This window comes from Grampus griseus, assembly GCF_964374135.1.
Source record: "Grampus griseus genome assembly, chromosome: 9".
Lineage (NCBI taxonomy): Eukaryota > Metazoa > Chordata > Mammalia > Artiodactyla > Delphinidae > Grampus > Grampus griseus.
Genome location: NC_139003.1, coordinates 85,490,767 through 85,512,556, shown reverse-complemented (window position 1 = coordinate 85,512,556; position 21,790 = coordinate 85,490,767). Strand labels below are relative to the sequence as shown.

Sequence of the window (21,790 nt, the reverse complement as noted above, 5' to 3'; positions counted from 1 at the left end):
CTGGAGTCACTGGAACTTGAGGAATAGTTAAGGCTTGATTAGATGAAAAGAGAAAGAGGCAGGGAGAGGTAACAAGGTCAGACAAAGAGCAGAGAGGTCCGCTGAGTATTGAAGAAGTTGGATGTCTTTCTGGCTGGAGTGACTAGGTTTGAAGAACTATGGAAGCTGGAATGGAACATTTGAACTGGATGTTATTGTTGAAGAATGTTAATCAGAAGGAGTACTGGATTAAGAGTTTGCACACCTGTGTTCTTGCCTGATCAATTTGTAATCTGGAGAAAATTGATCAAGAGACCTGAGTCTCCATTTCCTTATCTCCTGGGGCTACCTCGGTCTATAGAAGTCCAAGCTCCTTAGAATAGCCTGTTTCTTCTCCTACTGTTCCCACCTCCAGCCATTTTATAGTATGTCTTTACGTGTGAGGAGTCAGTTATGAGCTAAGACCTTTCACAACATGGTATAATCACATGTACTCTGTGAGAACGCTCACAGTGCTGAAAAACATGATTTCTCACAAAGGTACACAAGTTAAATAATAAAAATTAAGCTATACAATTTAAATAATGAAATCAGGCTACACAAGTTAAATAATACTCATACACATGCATTAAAAATTGAATTTTTGATCGTGAGTTTGGGATTAGCAGATACAAACTAGTATATATAGGATGGATAAACAAGGTCCTACTATATAGCACAGGGAACTATTATATTCAATATCCTGTGATAAACCATAATGGAAAAGAATATGAAAAAGAATATATATATGTATGTATAACTGAATCACTTTGCTGTACAGCAGAAATTAACACAACATTGTAAATTAACTATACTTCAATAAAATATTAAAAAATGGAATTCTTACCCTACCAATTTCATAATTTAACTTTAAGACACTAAAGTTCCTTAATTAAATATTTAGAATTAAAACTTTAAGGCTAGAGAGTTTCTGTTTTAACTTGAAAATGTGAGGCAACAATAAGGTCTTAGGGCTTTCTTTTCAGTTGTGTATGATTCAGACAGTTAGTGGTGCCAGATATGATGAATGGTCTCAAAGATGCTAATCTGGAAAAAAATGTGGCCAGGCAAGCGCAGATGATCAGCCAGAACAAAGCAGGCAAGAGCAAAAAGAGCATCAACCATGAGTCTTAGGAAAAGTCAATGTCCAAAGTCTTCAAGGAAGCTGTGATGTTAATTTTGGTGTGTCAACTTGGATGGGCCATGGGGTGCCCAGTTTTCTGGATAAACATTTTTCTAGGTTTGTCTGTGAGGGTGTTTCTGGATGAGATCAATATTTAAGTCAGGAGACTAAGTAAAGCAGATTGCCCTCCCCAGTGTGGGGGTCTCATCCAATCTGTTGAAGGCCTGAATAGAACAAAAAGGCTGAGAAAGGGAAAATACACTCTCTTTGCCTGTCTTCAAGCTAGAACACTGGTCTTTTCCTACCTTCAGACTTGGACTCAGACTGGAACAATACCTTCAGCTCATCTGGGTCTCCAGCTTACCAACTGCAGATCCTGGGACTTCTTAGTCTCTATTGTTGTATGAGCCAATTCCTTATAATAACTCTATGTATCTACGTATGTATGTATGTATGTTTCTATCTATCTATCTACCCATCCATCCATCCATCCATCCATCCATCCATCCATCCATCCATCTATCCATCTATCTCCTATTGGATCTATTTCTCTGGGGAACCCTGACTAACACAGTAGCATTAGCATCTGGATCCAAAAGTGAAGGAACAAGGCAGCAGGTTTCTCTCAGAGTCCAGTGGCAAAAGGTCTTTTGTGTCCTTTTAAAGACATATGTACCCCAATGTTCACTGCAGCACTATTTACAATAGCCAGGTCATGGAAGTAACCTAAATGCCCATGGACAGACAAATGGATAAAGAAGATGTGGTACATATATACAACAGACTATTACTCAGCCATAAAAAGGAACAAAATTGGGTCATTTGTAGAGACGTGGATGGATCTAGAGACTGTAATACAGAGTGAAGTAAGTCAGAAAGAAAAAAAACAAATATACTATATTAACATATATATGTGGAACCTAGAAAAATGGTACAGATGAACCAGTTTGCAGGGCAGAATTTGAGACACAGATATAGAAAACAAACGTATGGACACCAAGGGGGGAAAGTGGCGGGGGTGATGGTGGTGGTGGTGTGATGAATTGGGAGATTGGGATTGACGTATGTATAAAATGGATAACTGATAAGAACCTGCTGTATAAAAAAATAAATTAAGTAAAATTCAAAAAAAAGAAAGGGGCTTCCCTGGTGGCGCAGTGGTTGAGAGTCTGCCTGCCGATGCAGGGGACGCGGGTTAGTGCCTCGGTCCGGGAAGATCCCACATGCCGCAGAGTGGCTGGGCCCGTGAGCCATGGCCGCTGAGCCTGCGCGTCCGGAGCCTGTGCTCCACGACGGGAGAGGCCACAACAGTGAGAGGCCCGCGTACTGCAAAAAAAAAAAAAAAAAAAAAAAAAAAGAAAAGTCTTTTGTGTCCTTTTAAGCAGTAATGCAAGCTGATCTTTTTAAGAGGTAGTGTAGTTTAATGACTACATTGGAACTAGACTGCCTGGATTCTTATCCTGGCTCCACTATTTATGAGCTAGATGACCTTGGACACATTACTTAACTGCTCTGGGCCTCATTTTTCTCATTTGTAAAAAAAAAAAAAAAAAATATCTCCCAATAGGTGGTTGTGAGGATTATATAGACCAGTATATGAAAATTGCCTAAAACAGTACCTGGTACACAATAAGTGTTACTTAAATGGTAGTTATTATAAATCCTCCTGGACTCATTGAGCTCACCACAGTCTCTCATAGAACATTTTGGATCTTCTGATCAGCAACTTTTTCTTCCAGTCACTGACTAAAGAGTGGGAGAAAGAGGAATGCCACAGATGTATTCTTGAGCTTTACCAGGAAGTCTTTGAAATCATCTAACAAGATACTTTTAGGCCAAGTATCACCCAGTGTCTTGGCTTTTCAATAAGTTAAAAGGACCATGTCCTGGAGCAGAAGTTCTCAGTAGATGCTCACTTGCAGCTTACTTCAGCAGCACTTTCTTTAGGTATGTGACTGTAAGTCTACTGTGTGAAGAAGAGGACTGAATTTCCTTCTTTCCTTTGATATAAATTGCTTTCTGATTACAGAAGAATTATACACTCATTATATAAAATTTTTAAAATATAAAAGAATATAAAAATAATCCATAATCCTAGCATCCAAAGATAACAAACAATATTTTGAAATGTGTCTTTCTAGTTTTTTGTCCATTTGTCTGTGACACATACCTTTTTAATTTTTTTATTTATATTTACTTATTTTGGCTGCACCATGTGGCATGTCATTCCCTCACCAGGGATTGAACCCATGCCCCCTGCATTGGAAGTGTGGAGTCTTAACTACTGAACTGCCAGGGAAGTCCCAACACATACTTTTTTAAAACAAGATTAAGATCATAATATATACAACTGCTGTTCCTCAATCTCACTGTCATGCTATTGTGAAGATGACTCTGTGGGAGAGTTCCCCCTGATGTTCGTTTCTGGATAGAGTCTCAGTTTCCCATTACTGAATCAGTATATCATTTCCCATCCATGACCATTTGTTAGGAAATGGAGCCTAAATAACATGTTATTTTAAGGTAATTCATTCATAGGTGAAGATATTTGATCTTTTGACCAGTAATTACTTTGAATACTCTCTACCACTGCTGCTTCCATTAATGTGGATAATGATAGTTGAAAGAAAGAAATCAGTATACAAAGCTGTAGTAATCAAAACAGTGTGGTACTGGCATACGGACAGACGTATAGAATTGAGAGTCCAGAAATAAACCTATACTGTCATGGCCAATTGATTTTCAACACAGGTGCCAAGACCATTCAGTGGGGGAAAATATATTCTCTTCAATAGCTCGTGCTGGACAACTAGATATATGCATGCAAAAAAATGAAATTGGATCCCTACCTCACACCATATATAAAAATCAACTGAAAAGGGAACAATGACCTAAATATAAGAGCTAAAATGATAAAACTTACAAGAAAATACTGAGGGTAAATCTACATGACCTTGGATGTGGCAATGGATTATTAGATATGACATCAAAAGCATATGCAACAAACTATAGAAATGACCCCTGAAAGCATAGTCTTGTACCACAATGTTCATTGTAGCTCTATTTACAATAGCCAGGACATAGAAGCAACCTAAGTGTCCACTGACAGATGAATGGATAAAGAAGATGTGGCACATATATAAATGGAATATTACTCAGCCATAAAAAGAAACGAAATTGAGTTATTTGTAGTGAGGTGGATGGACCTAGAGTCTGTCATAGAGAGTGAAGTAAGTCAGAAAGAGAAAAACAAATACCATATGCTAACACATATATATGGAATCTAAAAAAAAAAAAAGGTCATGAAGAACCTAGGGGCAAGACGGGAATAAAGACACAGACCTACTAGAGAGTAGACTTGAGGACATGGGGAGGGGGAAGGGTAAGTTGGGACAAAGTGAGAGAGTGGTAGTGTATATATGGACATATATACACTACCAAATGTAAAACAGACAGCTAGTGGGAAGCAGTTGCCTAGCACAGGGAGATCAGCTCAGTGCTTTGTGACCAGCTAGAAGGGTGGGATAGGGAGGGTGGGAGGGAGGGAGACGTAACAGGGAAGAGATATGGGGATATATGTATATGTATAACTGATTCACTTCGTTACAAAGCAGAAACTAGCACAGCATTGTAAAGCAATTATACTCTAATAAAAACGTTAAAAAAATAATAAAATAAATAAATAAATATTCATTGCTTAAAAAAAAGCATATGCAACAAAAGAAAAAACAGAGAAATGGACTTAATCAAAATTAACAACTGTGCATGAAAAGACATTATTAAAAAGTGAAAAGATAACCTAAAGAATGGGGAAAATATTCTTAAGTCATATACCTAAGGGTCTAGAATCCAGAATATATAAGGAACTCTTACAACTCAACAAAATGACAAATGACCCAACTGAAAATTAGTCAAAGGGCTTGAGTAGACATTTCCCTAAAGAAGACATTCAAATGACTAATAAGCACATGAAAAGATGCTCAATCTCATTAGTCATTAGGGAGATGCAAATCAAAATCACAATGAGGTACCACCTCAAACTCATTAGGAAATTTTTTGCAAAAGGAAAATATGGAAAAATAAAAAATAAGTTTTGGCAACGATGTGGAGAAATTGGAACCCTTGTAGATTGCTGATGAGAATGTGAAATAGTATGGCCAGTGTAGAAAATATTTTGGTCGTTCCTTAAAAAGTTAAACATAGAATTGCCATATGATCTGGCAATCTCACTCCTAAGTATATACCGAAAAGAATTTAAAACCGGTACTCAAACAAATAGATGTACACATATGCTCATAGCAGCACTATTCAAAATATACAAAATATCTATCAACAGATGAGTGGATAAACAAAATGTGGTATATCCATAAAACAGAACATTATTCAGCCATAAAAAATGAAGTACTGATATATACCACATTGTGGATGAACTTCAAAAACATTAAGTGAAAGAAACTAGACACAAAAGACCACATACTGTATAATTCCACTTATATGAAATATTTAGAATGGGTAAATCCATAGAGACAGAAAACAGATTAGTGATTGCCAGGGGCTGGGAAAAGGTGAGTATGGGGAGCAACTGCTTAATAGGTAAAAGGTTTCTTTTTAGGGTGATAAAAATGTTTTGGAACTACGTAGAAGTTGTGGTTATACAAAATTACGAATGTTTAAATGACCTTTTAAGTGACTGATTTTATGTTATATGAATTTTACCTCAATAAAAAATAGAATAATAAGTTAACTAGACTAACTGTGATGATAATTTCACAAAACCTACATATAAAAATTAAAGAAATCAAGATTAGATTCTTTGTTTCCTTTTATGTCTGCAATATTTTATGGTTTCAATTTTAAAACACAGTAGCAAAATCATGACATAACTTTGGCTATTACTATCTTAGGGTTTTATTAGAGGTCATAATAATGGGTTCTCCCACATTTTCACCAACTCTGTACAATTCAGATTTCAGTCCAAGGCTTCAGGAACATTGCAAACAGCTGCAGTGGGATTAGGCATCTGACCATCAATGACACGCCAACTCTGACGGACAACTGTGTAAAAGTATGTAGTTGGAAACTATATTTTCTTTTCAGTCACATTTGGTTGGCACATTTTCTAGAGCCTTGAATTATTGAAAAATATGAATGGGTTTTTCATTTTAGTTTTCTTATATAAGAAAATCATTAGGAAATTTATACACACACATTTGAATCCTTAAATACCCTGAGAAACTTCGTTGCACAGTTAGGATATTTTTATTTCAATGATATTGTGGCTTAAGCACAAACCTTAAGTCTAATTCTACATGTCAAGCTTCTAAATGTAGTGATTCTTTTCAGCATTCCATTTTCTCATGTTTTCCCTTACTTTTTTTTTTTTGTTTGTTTTTTGCGGTATGCAGGCCTCTCACTGTTGTGGCCTCTCCCGTTGCAGAGCACAGGCTCCGGACGCACAGGCTCAGCGGCCATGGCTCACGGGCCTAGCCGCTCTGCGGCATGTGGGATCTTCCCAGACCGGGTCACGAACCCGTGTCCCCTGCATCAGCAGGCAGACTCTCAACCACTGCACCACCAGGGAAGCCCTCCCTTACTTTTGTAACATCATTTAGTTGATTCCTACGCATTACTCAAATGTAAGTGTACTAAAATACATTGAAAAAACGTCCCATTTTCTTTGAAATTAGGACAATTTAATAGCTAATGTGTCTGTTTCTGAAAATATTGAGAGGAAGAAAATAACCTCATCACTTTCATAAGCTTGTTCTCTATACTCTGGTTAATCTTTTTTTTTTTTCTTCTAAAGGCTTTAGTTGAAAAATGCCATCGAATTACATCAGTAGTTTTCATTGGTGCACCACATATTTCCGATTGTACTTTCAAAGCTCTTTCTACTTGTGACCTCAGAAAGATCCGATTTGAAGGTCTGTGATGTTAAAAAGTGGTTTAGCATTAATTTTACTTTTAATCTTGTGGCAATTCAAATACAATACTTCTTTTTTTAAAAAAAAAACAGGAAATAAAAGGATTACTGATGTGTGCTTCAAATTTATAGACAAGAATTCTCCAAATATCAGTCACATTTACATGGTGGACTGCAATGGAATAACAGATGGTAGCCTCAAGTCACTCTCACCTTTGAAGCAGCTTACTGTGTTGAATCTGGCAAATTGTGTAAGGTAATGAGTCATTCAGTCAAGAAACACTGATTATCTAGAATGTTCCAGACTTCCTCAAGATGCTCATCGGTTAGGAGAGTAAACATGAAAGCCAGGAGTCCAAGTGGAGGTAAATGCATAGTTCTGCGGTAAAACAAAGGAGGGGCACCCAACCCAGACTAGTTATGTAGGGGCATTGTCAGGGAATGCTCAGGATATGTGGAATCACAGGCCCTTGTAAGATTAAATGAATTTGCTGGAACACTTATGGGCCACCTTTCCTAGTGATGGTTCTCACAGCTAGTTCAGTTAATAGGTCTTTTTCCCAAATGGACTTTCCAACTTGCTTATGAAGAACCAATCTTACTGAAGTGTTTCCTCTTGGGTACTAGTTAGATTTCTCCTCTGTGTGGGTTTGCTCACAGATGGACAGAGGGCAAGTTCTTACTGAAACCCTTTCTTCAGCTGGGTTACAAATGGGCTTCTATCCCGGTATTCTCAGGTGGGCAAGGATCAAATTCTTGCTAAAATTTCTTCCCCGGTGGATAGCTCAGCCTCTTGCTTGTATAAATTTCTTATAATATTAAAGGGCCAGATGATAAAAAAATCATTTAATCTACAATGAAATTGGCTAATATTTGGGAAAACATAAATCAAGTCAGAGTAATAAGCTAAGCTACACAAAATCTTAACTCATGTTCCCTATTATTAAAATGGGGAGGCACCATGGGTTGTGGAGGGGAGGTAAAGACAGGATTTGAAATGGGAAAAACCTGGATTATGAAATGAAGCCTCCAGTCAACAGCCAGCAAGGAACTGAGGCCTCCTGTCAACAGCCATGTGAGTGAACTTGGAAGCAGACCCTCCACCCTCAGTCAATCCGTTGGATGATTAAAGTTCCAGCTGGCATCTTGGTTGTAAGCTCATGAGCAAGCTGGCACCATAATGCAAGCAGGATAACTGTGTGTGTGTGTGTGTGTGTGTGTGTGTGTGTATGTGTGTGTGTGTAACAGCTAACCCTATCTGTATTAACATGTGAAATAAAATTGAATTGCATTCATATATTTCACTCAGGCTTCTGCAGGTTACCTAATTTTAAAAAGAAATGGAGGTTTTTCTGCGTCCAGCAGTAGAGTTGACAAAACACTTCAAAGAACTCCTTGCTACAAACAATTTAGATCTTGGATGAAACATACTTTCAATACATTGCTGAGCCCACAAAGAGTACGAGAAATATCCAATATCATGATTCTTCACCACCTTCTCAATGAGTAGACTCTCTAAGACAAACAGTGAATACCAAGCAAACATAAAAGATAGAGCTGCTATGAGCATAAATGTTCATTTCAACATTGGCATTGAGACAATCAGTTTTAGCGAGACTCAAGATAGGGAAGCAGGATGAGACTTCTGCAGTGCCTGGACCTCTTCAAGGGGAACACAGTGGTCTCAGGTAGATAGTACCTAGACCCCTGGAAGAAGTTAGCTCAAAGCTTTTCTGAAGGAAAGCACCTTCTCTTTAGGCATCCAAAGTTCCCATAGGTTAAAGTCAAATAAATAGGTACTCGCAATTAAAGACCATCAAATGTACAAAGATATGAGTCACCATGAAGCAAAATAAATTTGAACTTCCATAATTCATATATTAGAATTATCACAGAATATTAAGTAACTATACATGAAATAGTTGAAGAAATAAATAATGGAAGCAGAAATATGAGCAGACAACAAAATGTGATAAAAATAACTAGATTTACTTGAAAAACTAACTTTTAGAAATAAAAAATATAGTTATTGAAATAAAGAAAATGAATTGCTAATCAGCAGATTAGAACTCACTGAAGAAGAGAAGTACAAAGCTGGAAGATAACTGAAGAAATGACAGCAGAGTGAAAAAATAAAAAGAAAAATGTGATAGAGTATAACAAAAGACAGAGAAGGTTTAATATCAGCGTTTTAGATTAGATTTTTAAAATTCATCTATAAGAGATACACCTAAAACAGGAAGTTTGACAGTCAAAGTATACATTTTTCTCAACCACATATCAATCCTTCAAAAAATGGACTATGTATGAAGTTTTAAAGCAAGTTCCCACAACTTTCATAGTATTGGTAACAAACTATATTCTCTAACTACAATGCAGTTAAATTAGGAATCAGTAATAATAAAAAGATAAATTTCAAAAATATATATGATTTAAAAGTGAAAATTCCAGGGCAGCAGAATCACCTGAAGAGCTGAATAAAACTACATATGCCCAAGCCCTACCCCAGAGCTACTGAATCTGAATATCTAGGGATGGAACACTCGCTTATATATTTTTTAAAAAACAACATGGGTGCTTCTGATGCACAGCCAGGTTTAGGATTAACTGCATTAAGCCATTAACTTGGACCATTACCTGTAAAGTCCTTTTCTATTGACTTTTATGCCTCCAGGATTATCATATAAATGTATATATATATCTATATATACACATCCATATATATACACATACACATGTCAGTATATGTGTATGTGTGTGTGTGTGTGTGTGTGTGTGTGTTAGTATATAAATGTCTGTTTTCAGGCTATCTTTTCTGTTCCATTCATTTATCTGTTTTCTGTCTAATCTTGCACAGTACATTATCTGTAAAATGGGGAAAATAAAGAGTATATACTCAGGATTGTTGTGAGAATCAAATAAGTTAATTCATGTAATGTACTTAGAATAGTGTCTGGCACATAATAAGCACTCAAGGAATGTTACCCTTTATTATTATTACTGCTTTATAATATGTTTTAATATCTAATAGAATGAGACTCTTTATTAGTAGTCTTCTTTTAAGTTATTAGATATTTTTGCCAGTTTATTCTTCCAAGTGAACTTTAGAATAATTTTGTCATATTTCAGAAAAAATCCTATTATTAATTGAAATTATGTTAAATATATAAAATTTGGAAAGATATATAGTTTTATAATACTTATCTGATTTTCTCTTTACCCAAGAATTATTTATTAAAAATGTATTCAGATATCCATGTAGTTTATATCTAATTATCATTGTTACTAATTTTTCATTTTATGACATCATGGTACAAAAATACAGCCTGTACAACTTCTGTCTTTTGGGATCTTTATTTAGGGGTAATGCTGGTGAAAAAGATGATGGTTATGTTGTTTATCATGTTGAATATATATGAATAGTCCATGGAACTTAAATTACATTAATTATATTACTTAAACTTTATGCCCCTTTTCTGTTTGTCAAAAGCTAAGTCTAATACAAAATTGTATCTTAATTATGTTCTTTTTGAATTTTTATTTTTCTTTCATTTTGTATTTATGCTATATTATATATTGCATAAAAGTTCATGACTAAAATTACCAAATAAAAAAAAAAAGAATCCAGACTGGCCTTGGATTTCTCTTCTGTAACAGAAAATTATTTATAATTGATCTTTTTATTAATATTGTTTATATTGTTATATAATATATATACATTTATATGTTTGGTATTTCTGTTACAGAGGAGAAATCCAAGGCCAGTCTGATTTTTTAGGGTTTTTTTTTGGGGGGGGGGTTGTTGGTTTTTTTTGGCTGCACTGCACAGCATGTGGGATCTTAGTTCCCCAACCAGGGATCGAACCAGTGCCCCCTGCATTGGAAGCATGAAGTCTTAACCACACTGATTTTTTAAAAAAATTATTTTACTGGGCTTCCTTGGTGGCGCAGTGGTTGAGAGTCCGCCTGCCGATGCAGGGGACACGGGTTCGTGCCCCAGTCAGGGAAGATCCCACATGCTGTGGAGCGGCTAGTCCCGTGAGCCATGGCCGCTGAGCCTGCGCGTCCGGAGCCTGTGCTCTGCGATGGGAGAGGCCATAACAGTGAGAGGCCCGCGTACCGCAAAAAAAAAAAAAAAAAAAAAAAAAAAAAAATTATGTTATTGAAGTATAGTTGATTTACAATGTTGTGTTAATTTCTATGGATAGTCTGATTTTTTTTATCACACACACACACACACACATATATATATTTTAATTGTTACATCATTACACCATTTCACTGTATGCAATTTCATGGCAGTAAAGAATATGCTCCCTAAATTCTATACCCAACCATATTATCTTCATTGGGGTGATACCTAATCAATGTAAAATTACCCTGTTCGTCTTGCTTAATATTTTTACTAGTATAGTATTCTAACTCTATGTAAAATTATCACCCCTGTGTTAATTTTATTTACCTTTACCTAATACCACTGCACAATTTTCTTTGTTTTTGTTGTCATCTTATTATAAATCTGTTTCTGGTTGACTATTTATAATTTAGAGAATCATTTATAAATGTGGACTTACATGGGAGGGGTGGGAGGGATGGCACTGACACATAGGTGTCTATGATTAAGGACAGTATGGGAAGACTGAGGTCAAGATCTTACAGCATCAGATTTTCTCTGCTTCAGAAAGAAAGGATCTTTAGGTAACTTATTAGGTTCCCAGTCCAGCTAAATTGACCTGTACTTAGTGGAAATTCCTCCAAGATTTTGACAGTAGTTTGACTGTTAGGCTTGGTTCTCGCTATCCTAAGCTTTTGTCTTTTTCTTTTGCAGGAGATTGCGTCAGGCACTGTTTAACATGATCACATTTTAACCCCAGGGAAGAAACCTTATAGGCTATCTGTTTTATTAATAATTAGGCCACCTAATTAAATGAACAGATGAATAGGAATACCATTTTTAGTAATATTTCTCCCATTACTATCATTTATATATTTTCTATTAAAATAAAAGCTATATAATCAAATTTGGTTTACAAATGTTGGCAAAATACCAGATATAGATATCACCTTGCTATTTTGGAATGTATTGGGTATAGTAACTTATTTTAATAGTATTCTACATATTTATACATAAAATCACATGTAGAGCTTTTCTTACTCTTTCCTACAGAATTGGTGGCATGGGACTAAAGCAGTTTCTTGATGGTCCTGCAAGCACAAAGATAAGAGAGCTAAATTTATGTAACTGTATCCACCTGGGTGATGCCTCTATTGCAAAACTATCAGAGTGGTATGATAAAACAATAATATTTTACATCATGTTATTAGTAATCGTATATTTGTTAATAGGACAGATCAGAGGTAGACTTTTGAAGCCATTTGGAAAACATGAGGGATGTCCAGAAGCTGGTCCAATATTCAGCAAAATGAAATAAGACATTGGAGTCATGGAATGAATGAATCTTTTGACTATATCTAAGACGTTTCTTATAAAATTTCAACTTGCAGAAAGTCTGAGATCGAATCACTCATGAAGTTATGAATAGCTATACCTGGGTGACTTCTCTGTACTTTTCAAGGATATCATCTCTATGTAAACCTTTACAGTGTTTCCCAAGGGATATTCTAGCTGGTGGGTTTATTCTTGATCCTGTTTACTTGTAAAAGGTCTTGTGTACACTAAAGGGTTAAGTACAATTCTTGTAACACACTTGTAAAGATAAGTGAGAAATTTAACTTTGCACTTTTAGTGGTCATTCATCGTGGTATTTAGGAGTTGCTCCACGTGTAGATGTATTTCTGGTGTATCCCAAAGCCGCGAAAGAAGGCGGTCCCAATCGTGGTATTTACATGATAGTTTTTGTATGCATGTAACATATTTTTTCTTAATAGAAATTGCAATATGAAATGAAATCACAGAATGTTTTATACAATAATCCACCTCTCTTTCATTCAACTTTGTAATGTCAATTATTTCTACTTTTTTTTTTTCCTTGGCTGTGCTGCCCACAGCATGTGGGATCTTAATTCCCGACCAGGGATTGAACCCGCACCCCCTGCAGTGGAAGCGCGGAGTCCTAACCACTGGACGGCCAGGGAAGTCGCAATTATTTACACTTTTAAGCTTACTTTTATGACAAGAAAAGGAAAATCCTTGTTTCAATAGCATTTGCTTTCCCCAAGTAGTTTTTAATATGAAGAAATTTCTACTGAGTGTGATTAAAAGCTAAAATGAACTCTTCATGCTACTTTCTTTCAGCTGCTCTAATTTAGACTACTTGAGTTTACGAAATTGTGAACATCTGACTGACCTAGGAGTTGAATTTATTGTAAACATCTTTTCTTTGGTATCAGTAGATCTCTCTGGAACAGACATCTCTAATGAGGTAAAAACAATTCAATGACTTCTATTGCTTTCTGTAATATAATCATTTTCCATTGTGTAAACAATGGAGAGAACAATTATTTTTATTTCTTAGAATATTGGATTATAAAGGGCAAGTTTGGGAATATTGTTTCTGGAATAGCGATGGATGAAGTTATTTGTAAATCAATGGTCTTGTTTTTCTTCTTTAAAAATTGGCAAAACACAGTATTTTGAGGAAAGTCCTGACAGATCAGAGTTTTATGTGATAGATCTGACATGTGTTTCAATTATAGACATTTGGTTATTGTGGAGATATATTTTGGATGGCTTAGGTATATTCTTCCTGTGGATTGTATATTCTATAAGACTACCTGAGTGCCTTGAGATCCAAGTCCTTAGTTCAAAACTGAAGTCTAGAAATGGCCTCTACAAATCTATAAGAGGATACATTTTAAGAAACTCATTTCTTGCAAGCTGCTGTTGCTACTCGTCAGAGTTGAAACACAGGTCACACCTATCCTATCATTCCAGCACTGCCCCATTTACTAATCAAAATGAAGATAAACCCAGAGATCTGTCATGTTTCTGAAAGACTTTAATGGACTGTAGTTAGATAAGGAATGTACTGGCTTCTCTTAAAAATCAAAGCATTGGGAGGGATAGAAGAGGACAACAGAGGTGAGGATCTCTCCCCCATCTGCTTGCTAAATCCCTATTCATCCCTCAAGTTCATCAAATATCACCTGTCTCTGAGGTCTTCTCTGAGAAGTCCTACCTTACAGGCAAGTACAGGAACTTCTCTATGTACATCTCCAGCCACAGTGCATTCTTTAACATGACCTGTTTCTGTTTCTCACTGCATTACTGATACCTGTGTTATATGTCCATCCTTCCCTACATATTAATTGGGCTCTTTTAAATAACTATGTCTGTTCATTGGTTCAGGTTCTTTCCTTTCTTTATCTAAGAGTGAATTTAGATTCAGCCTCCATTCTGCTAGGTGGTCTCCTCTTCCCTTCCCTGGAGTGTTGTCTAAATGTAGTATGAGAGTGGGAGCTCAGGGCAGTTACATGTAGTCAACTCATGGTGGAATCAAGCCTGGTCTTCTCAATGCTGTCTTTTGTCCAAGGTGGAATCCAGTGAGATGTCTGAGGGCCCATTTGGTTTCCTTCCAGGTAAATTCCTGATGTGTCTTCCCTTTCCTGGCTCCAAGCCCCCCTTCAAGTCTTCAGGCTCCTTTGTCATAGGGGCCCTTGCTCTGGGCCCCTCCGGGTCATCCTGGGGCATGGGGACTCTGTGAGGCCTTCTTAGGTCCACAATCCCAGACATCCACTGCAGACATTTTCCTGCTGTTACATCTGGGTGTATTTGCCCTCAGACCCGTGCCTCACCCTTCTCACTCTCCTGCAGAATGGCTGATTCATGTCAGTTAGATTCCAGTTGGGTTTGGTGCTTGTGAGGCATTTGTGCACAATGGGAGGGTCAGAAGGAGGGAGAGGCCAGGTTTTCCTCCACCTTTCCTTTCATTATTGTCATCAGCTGCATGTCTTTTGTGATCTACTCCCTTTAGTCAGAACTGCTGTGGTTCTAGCTTCCCTCCTGACCTTGGACTCTGGGCTCTAATAAACACCATTGTTTCCTGTTGTCTTTCCAGCATAGGGGTGGTAGTGGTTTCCTGCTGCTAAATCTCTAGATTTTGTCATTATTCCATTAGGCTTCTCAGTTCTCTAACACCTATGTCGTCAATTCTCTTTCACAATTAAATTTCCTCAGTTTGAAATTAGAGTTGTTTTTATTTTCCTTATTAGATCTTAGCTGGTAAAATGATGAGCGTAGGAAAACTCTCCTGCCTTGTCGCTTTGCACAGCCATACCAGGGAAAGGTAGAATGAGTTCTCATGTACTCTTAGACCCCCAAACCTATCAGGAGATAGAGTCCAGGGAGGTCTGGAACAGGGCCCTGTATCCCAGCACCTCATTCTTTTGCTTCCCTCCTGCTCTCCCTTCCCCTCTTCTTCCTCCACTCTCCCCTCCTTCCCCCGCTTCTCTCTCCCTTCTTCTCCTCTCTCCTTTCTCTTCTCCTTCCCCCTCTGCTCCTCTCCCCTCTTCTCTTCTTTGCTCCCAGTCTCTTCTCTTGGCATAGATTCTTTGTCTAATCTGAGGGTGGAAGAAATGTTCCAACTGATTACATGGTTTTTAAAAATGTCATGTTCCAAGTCTTTCAGGGTTTAGAATTTAAAGCTTACAAGTCTAGGATGTCTTTCTCCTGTGTTGTTCTGTAAAAACCCTTCCCTGACACATATAAGTAGAAGGCCAGGCTGTTGTCTGAAGGGTCACAGGGTAACAAGAAGGATCAAAGCACATTTTAAAGTACATCAAAATATAATTCCACCACAGCACTCATCACAAGCCTGAAGGATCTGGTGAACATCTGTTGAATTAACGAAGGTAGGCTCAGATGCTCTATCCTAGTTTTTAGCATTTGCGAAAAGCTCAGTTTTTATTTTCGAAGACCATATATTAAAATTTTTAACTGAGGAAAAGTTAAAAACTTAGGAATATAGCCTCAAGTCCCATTCACTTTTAATTTTCTTGTAAAGAATACACACAATCTGAAAGAGCACCTATGGAGAAGAAAGCTAGTTGTTTTCTGCCAAAAGTCTGAAAAATATGTCTTCTGAAGGCTGTTGTTTTCTTCCTCCAAGTAAGTTAAATTGTGATCTAAAAGTCAAATCATTGACAACATAGTGCTACAACAGCTGTGGAAGCTAACCTCAAACAGTCAAATTAAAATGAGTCAGCCCAGATGTCAACTCAGGCAGCTAAACACCAGCCTGGATTGTAGGTCTGATGAAGTGCAAATATGACTATAGACTTAACATTCGAGATTTAAACTCTGGAATGTTACAGATATTCACCAGAGATCAAATGTGACCACTTACGCCTTTGGGAAAAAAACAATTTATGTTTTCTAATAATTATGTTCACTCACAATTCTTTTCACTAGTGAGTTTTTAGTTACAATCACACTACTTACTTAGTTAACAAAAATATACTCCAATTACATTGTGCTTGGTGCTGGGGATACTGGGCTGAACAAAACAGACAGGGCCCCTCCTCCTAGCCCTTACATTCTAGTGGAAGACAGGTGTGAGACAAGTGGTTACAAAACATGATGGGTGTGGGAAACAAACAGATGGGAAACTTAACCTGGCTCAGAGAGTCAGAGAAGATCTTCTTTTACGAGAGAAGGAGAAAGAGTATGTGGTGAGCCAAAGAAAAAGCTCGCACAAAGGTAGAGAGGTTGAAAGTATGGTCGCATCAAGGAAATCTGCACATTTAGGTATAGCTTGATTAGGAGGAGAGTGGTGAGAGATGATGTTTGAGAGGTAGGCGGGGGCCAGGTCATAAGGGGCCCAGAAGCCACAGTGAGGAGTTTGTTCTCTGCCTTGTTGGCAATGGAAGGACATTCAGTATTGTCAATTAGACAGTAACACAGTCAGACTGACATTTTGAAAAGGTCCCTCTATCTGCTGGATAGACATGGGGATGACAGATGTACTAGTGACCAATTATAAAGTAATCCAGGTGAAAAATTATGAGGGTCTATATTAGGGCTATAACCAGGGAGATGGTAGTAGGGCTGGCACAGCAGATTGAGGGACATTTAGAAGAAAGAATCAAGGGGAGCTAGGGATAGAAGGAGTATGGGGGTAAGGAAGAGGGGGAGGGAATCAAGGATGATGCCAGATTTTTGGCTTGAGCATCTGTATAAATGGTGGTGTCCTTTACTGAGCTGTGTCCCTTCCATAGGGGGAGGAACAGGTTGGCTACAGGTTGGGAAAATAGGCATGTTTAGTTTGAGTCACCTGCAAGACAGCTTTATAGAGATGTATAAGCGCTCCAGAAATAAGCAGGGAAATCAGTGAAATTTACTCTTTGGAGGTAGAAAAGCTCTCTAGGGTTGCAGTGGGTGATGGGGCACTGTGTTCAGAAAGTCATGGATACTTATGAGCAAGTTAATCAGCAAAGGCAAAACTACAGATATTTAGAAATCCAAAAAGATGTTTAATTGAGAGAGCTAATTTAAATGGGGGAAGCCAAGAAGAGAACACAGTTATTTCAAACTTTATACATTTTTTATAATTATTTTACTGTCTTCGGCCATTCTTTTTGTGGACAATAGTGACTAATGTATTACATCATCCATGAATAAAAGTTACTTAGGAAGTTATCTAATAAGCATATTTTATAGAAAAGGAAAAACATCAACTTTTCCAATATAAACAGGATAGGGTTTGTAAGTGAAGGAAATAGCTTATTAATGTGATGGTATTTTAAGCTATCTTTAAAATTCTTTAACTTTCCATAACTTTTTCTTAATGTCTAATTTAGTGGGATGTTATCTGTTCTCTACTTACCCCAGAGGATTGTTTGAATATAAGGTTATATCTCCATGTATACAGGAAAATGTTTTCCACTCTAGTTAGGAGAATTATCATTTGCTGAAGACCACAGGATCCACAGTTAGGGCAGTTCAATCTGTTGCTTAAACTGTTTTAGTCACCACCATACTTGTTTAAAGGAAAAATGAGTCAGAGCAATGTTCCAGACAGTATACTTAGACAGAGGCTTTAAGAAGACTCTTTCATTTGCCTGATTTTCAAAAGTTTTCACCATGAGTGCCTACTGTGTAGGCCATCTCCTGGAGTCCCCTCACTGGAATGTGAGATCCATGAGGCTGAGACTTTGTTTTGTTCACTGCTGTTTTCCCTGGGGGTAGCAGACACTCATAAGTACACATTGAATGAAGGAACAAATGCTGAGCTCTAGGGCACCAAATTTGAATAAGATCTGTTCCCTGCAGCCCAGTTTGGAAGGGTGTGACTAATTTAAATATGGTGTGGCAGGTGTAGTGGTAGAGGAAGCAGAGAAAAGGATCTATTAACTCAGTCTGTCTAACACAGAAGCATGCAAATGCATGCTTGTTGAAGGAACTTTACGTAGCTTAGTACTGCTAGAATATACTGTGAAAAGGAGATGTCACTGAGGGAATATCACGTTATCCCCAAGGAGCCTGGACTTGAATCAGTGGATGATGAAGTAGCATCTAGAAGGGGAGCCACAGTCAGAGTCAGCCTCCCATTTCAGATTATTTGGGTTATTCTCTGGGTGACAGACTGGAGGGGAGACCAGTGGGAGTTACTTCAGTAGTTAAAGAAAGAGATGAGGAGTTCTTGAACTAGGTCATAGGACAGAAGTAGTATGGAAAGAACATATTCAAGATTACTTAGGAGGTAAAATTGAAAGAACTTGATGACTGATTGGATGTGGAAGATAAGAGCCTGGGGGTGAGGGGGAGGATAAGAATGATTCCAAAATCTGGCTTTGGGCGGATGGAAGTCCTACCTGAAAGAAACTTAGGTAATGTAGGAAAAGTAGCAGGTTTTGAGGGAAAGGTGACGTCAGTTTTATCAGACTGAGTTAGAGTGTGTGGGATATTCAGGCCAAAGGCTTGGGAGAGAGATCCTGAAGGAAGACTCAGATTTAGGAGTCATCAGCATGGAGGTGTGAATGTGGCCAAGATCCGGAGAGACAGTGTAGGGAGTAAGGAGAGATGTGTACCCAGGAAGAACACAATAGAACACCAATATTTAAAGAATGGGAAGAAGATAAATCCATGAAGGATACTAAAGAGAGAAGATGAAAAATGTTGTAAGAGAATCAGGTGAGTGTAGTCATGTGTGGAATGTTGAGGGAATAACCAACAACGTCTAATAAAACAAAAATAAAATCGGAGAAAGACCAAAATTTGAAAGAACATTTACCATTAATTAAACAGATGCCTGCCAACCCCTCTGATATCATTTCATGTGCCTGCTCCTCTCATTCTCTTTCCTCCAGCCCCACTGCCACTTTCAAGCTCCTCAAACAAACCAAATTCTTTACTACCTCAGGATCTTTATACATATTATACTTTCTGCTTGGGATGCTCCTCCTCCCACTCTTGTGCTTGGGTAGGTAGATGCTAAGCAAGTAATCCCTGATGTCCCTGACAATAGCTGTAGAATCTTGACATGGGCTGATAATGCCTTTTAAGATATTCTGGATGTAATTTTATAGATACTAAACATTAGGCATGCTATCTGTAATTATCAGAAAATCACACTCTCACAAGCCTCTTAGATAGCCTCATCCACGAGAGGGCAGACGGCAGAAGCAAGAAAAACTACAATCCTGCAGCCTGTGGAACAAAAACCACATTCACAGAAAGACAGACAAGATGAAAAGGCAGAGGGCTATGTACCAGATGAAGGAACAAGATAAAATCCCAGAAAACCAACTAAATGAAGTAGAGATAGGCAACCTTCCAGAAAAAGAATTCAGAATAATGATAGTGAAGATGATCCAGGACCTCGGAAAAAGAATGGAGGCAAAGATCGAGAAGATACAAGAAATGTTTAACAAAGGCCTAGAATTAAAGAAAAAACACCTCGAGGATTTAAAGAAAAAACAAACAGAGATAAACAATACAATAACGGAAATGAAAAATACACTAGAAAGAATTAGTAGCAGAATAACTGAGGCAGAAGAATGGATAAGTGACCTGGAAGACAGAATGGTGGAATTCACTGCTGCAGAACAGAATAAAGAAAAAAGAATGAAAAGAAATGAAGACAGCCTAAGAGACCTCTGGGACAACATTAAATGCAACAACATTCGCATTATATGCGTCCCAGAAGGAGAAGAGAGAGAGAAAGACCCGAGAAAATATTTCCCATGTTAGGGAAGTCAAAAACTTCCCTAACAGGGAATGGAAAAAGTCATCCAAGTCCAGGAAGTGCAGAGTCCGAGGCAGGATAAACCCAAGGAGAAACACGTCTAGACACACAGTAATCAATTTGGCAAAAATTAAAGACAAAGAAAAATTACTGAAAGCAGCAAGGGAAAAATGACAAATAACATACAAGGGAACTCCCATAACATTAACAGCTGATTTCTCACCAGAAACTCTACAAGCCAGAAAGGAGTGGCATGACATATTTAAAGTGATGAAAGGGAAGAAGCTACAACCAAGATTACTCTACCCGGCAAGGATCTCATTCAGATTCGATGGAGAAGTCAAAAGCTTTACAGGCAGGGCTTCCCTGGTGGCGCAGTGGTTGAGAGTCCGCCTGCTGATGCGGGGGACATGGGTTCGTGCCCCGGTCTGGGAAGATCCCACATGCCGCGGAGCGGCTGGGCCTCTGAGCCATGGCCGCTGAGCCTGCGCGTCCGGAGCCTGTGCTCCGCAACGGGAGAGGCCACAACAGTGAGAGGCCCGCGTACAGCAAAAAAAAAAGAAAAAAAAAAAAAAAAAAAAAGCTTTACAGGCAAGCAAAAGCTAAGAGAATTCAGCACCACCAAACCAGCTCTACAACAAATGCTAAAGGAACTTCTCTACGTGGGAAATACATGAGAAGGAAAGGACCTACAAAAACTAACCCCATACAATTAAGAAAATGGTAATAGGAACATACATATCAATAAGTACCTTAAGCGTGAATGAATTAAATGCTCCAACCAAAAGACACAGGCTCGCTGAATGGATACAAAAACAAGACTCATACATATGCTGTCTACAAGAGACCCACTTCAGACCTAGGGACATATACAGATTGAAAGTGAGGAGATGGAAAAAGATATTCCATGCAAATGGAAATCAAAAGAAAGCTGGAGTAGCAATACTCATATCAGAAAAAATAGACTTTAAAATAAAGCATGTTACAAGAGACAAGGAAGTACACTACATAATGATCAAGGGATCAATCCAAGAAGAGATATAACAATTATAAATATATATGCACCCAACATAGGAGCACCTCAATACATAAGGCAACTGCTAACAGCTATAAAAGAGGAAATTGACAGTAACACAATAATAGTGGGGGACTTTAACACCTCACTTACACCAATGGACAGATTGTCCAAACAGAAAATTAATAAGGAAACACAAGCTTTAAATGACACAATAGACCAGATAGATTTAATTGATATTTATAGAACATTCCATCCCCAAACAGCAGATTACACTTTCTTCCCAAGTGCACATGGAACATTCTCCAAGAAAGATCACATCTTGGGTCACAAATCAAGGCTCAGTAAATTTAAGAAAACTGAAATCATATCAAGCATCTTTTCTGACCACAACACTATGAGATTAGAAATCAATTACAGGGAAAAAAACGTAAAAAACATAAACACATGGAGGCTAAACAGCACATTACTAAGTAACCAAGAGATCACTGAAGAAATCAAGGAGAAAATCAAAAAATACCGAGACAAATGACAATGAAAACACGATGATCCAAAACCTATGGGAT

At 37.7% G+C, this 21,790-nt stretch overlaps 1 protein-coding gene across 1 annotated transcript in view; it reads left to right on the top strand.

The window, feature by feature from the left end:
- FBXL13 (F-box and leucine rich repeat protein 13) overlaps window positions 1-21,790 on the top strand; it is a gene marked incomplete at both ends in the record, with an annotated part of 180,714 nt that overhangs the window by 124,465 nt on the left and 34,459 nt on the right. Inside the window, 5 exon segments of the mRNA XM_082661714.1 lie at window positions 6,108-6,206; window positions 6,948-7,065; window positions 7,158-7,320; window positions 12,232-12,351; window positions 13,321-13,447. Coding sequence (XP_082517840.1) covers window positions 6,108-6,206; window positions 6,948-7,065; window positions 7,158-7,320; window positions 12,232-12,351; window positions 13,321-13,447 — 627 coding nt within the window.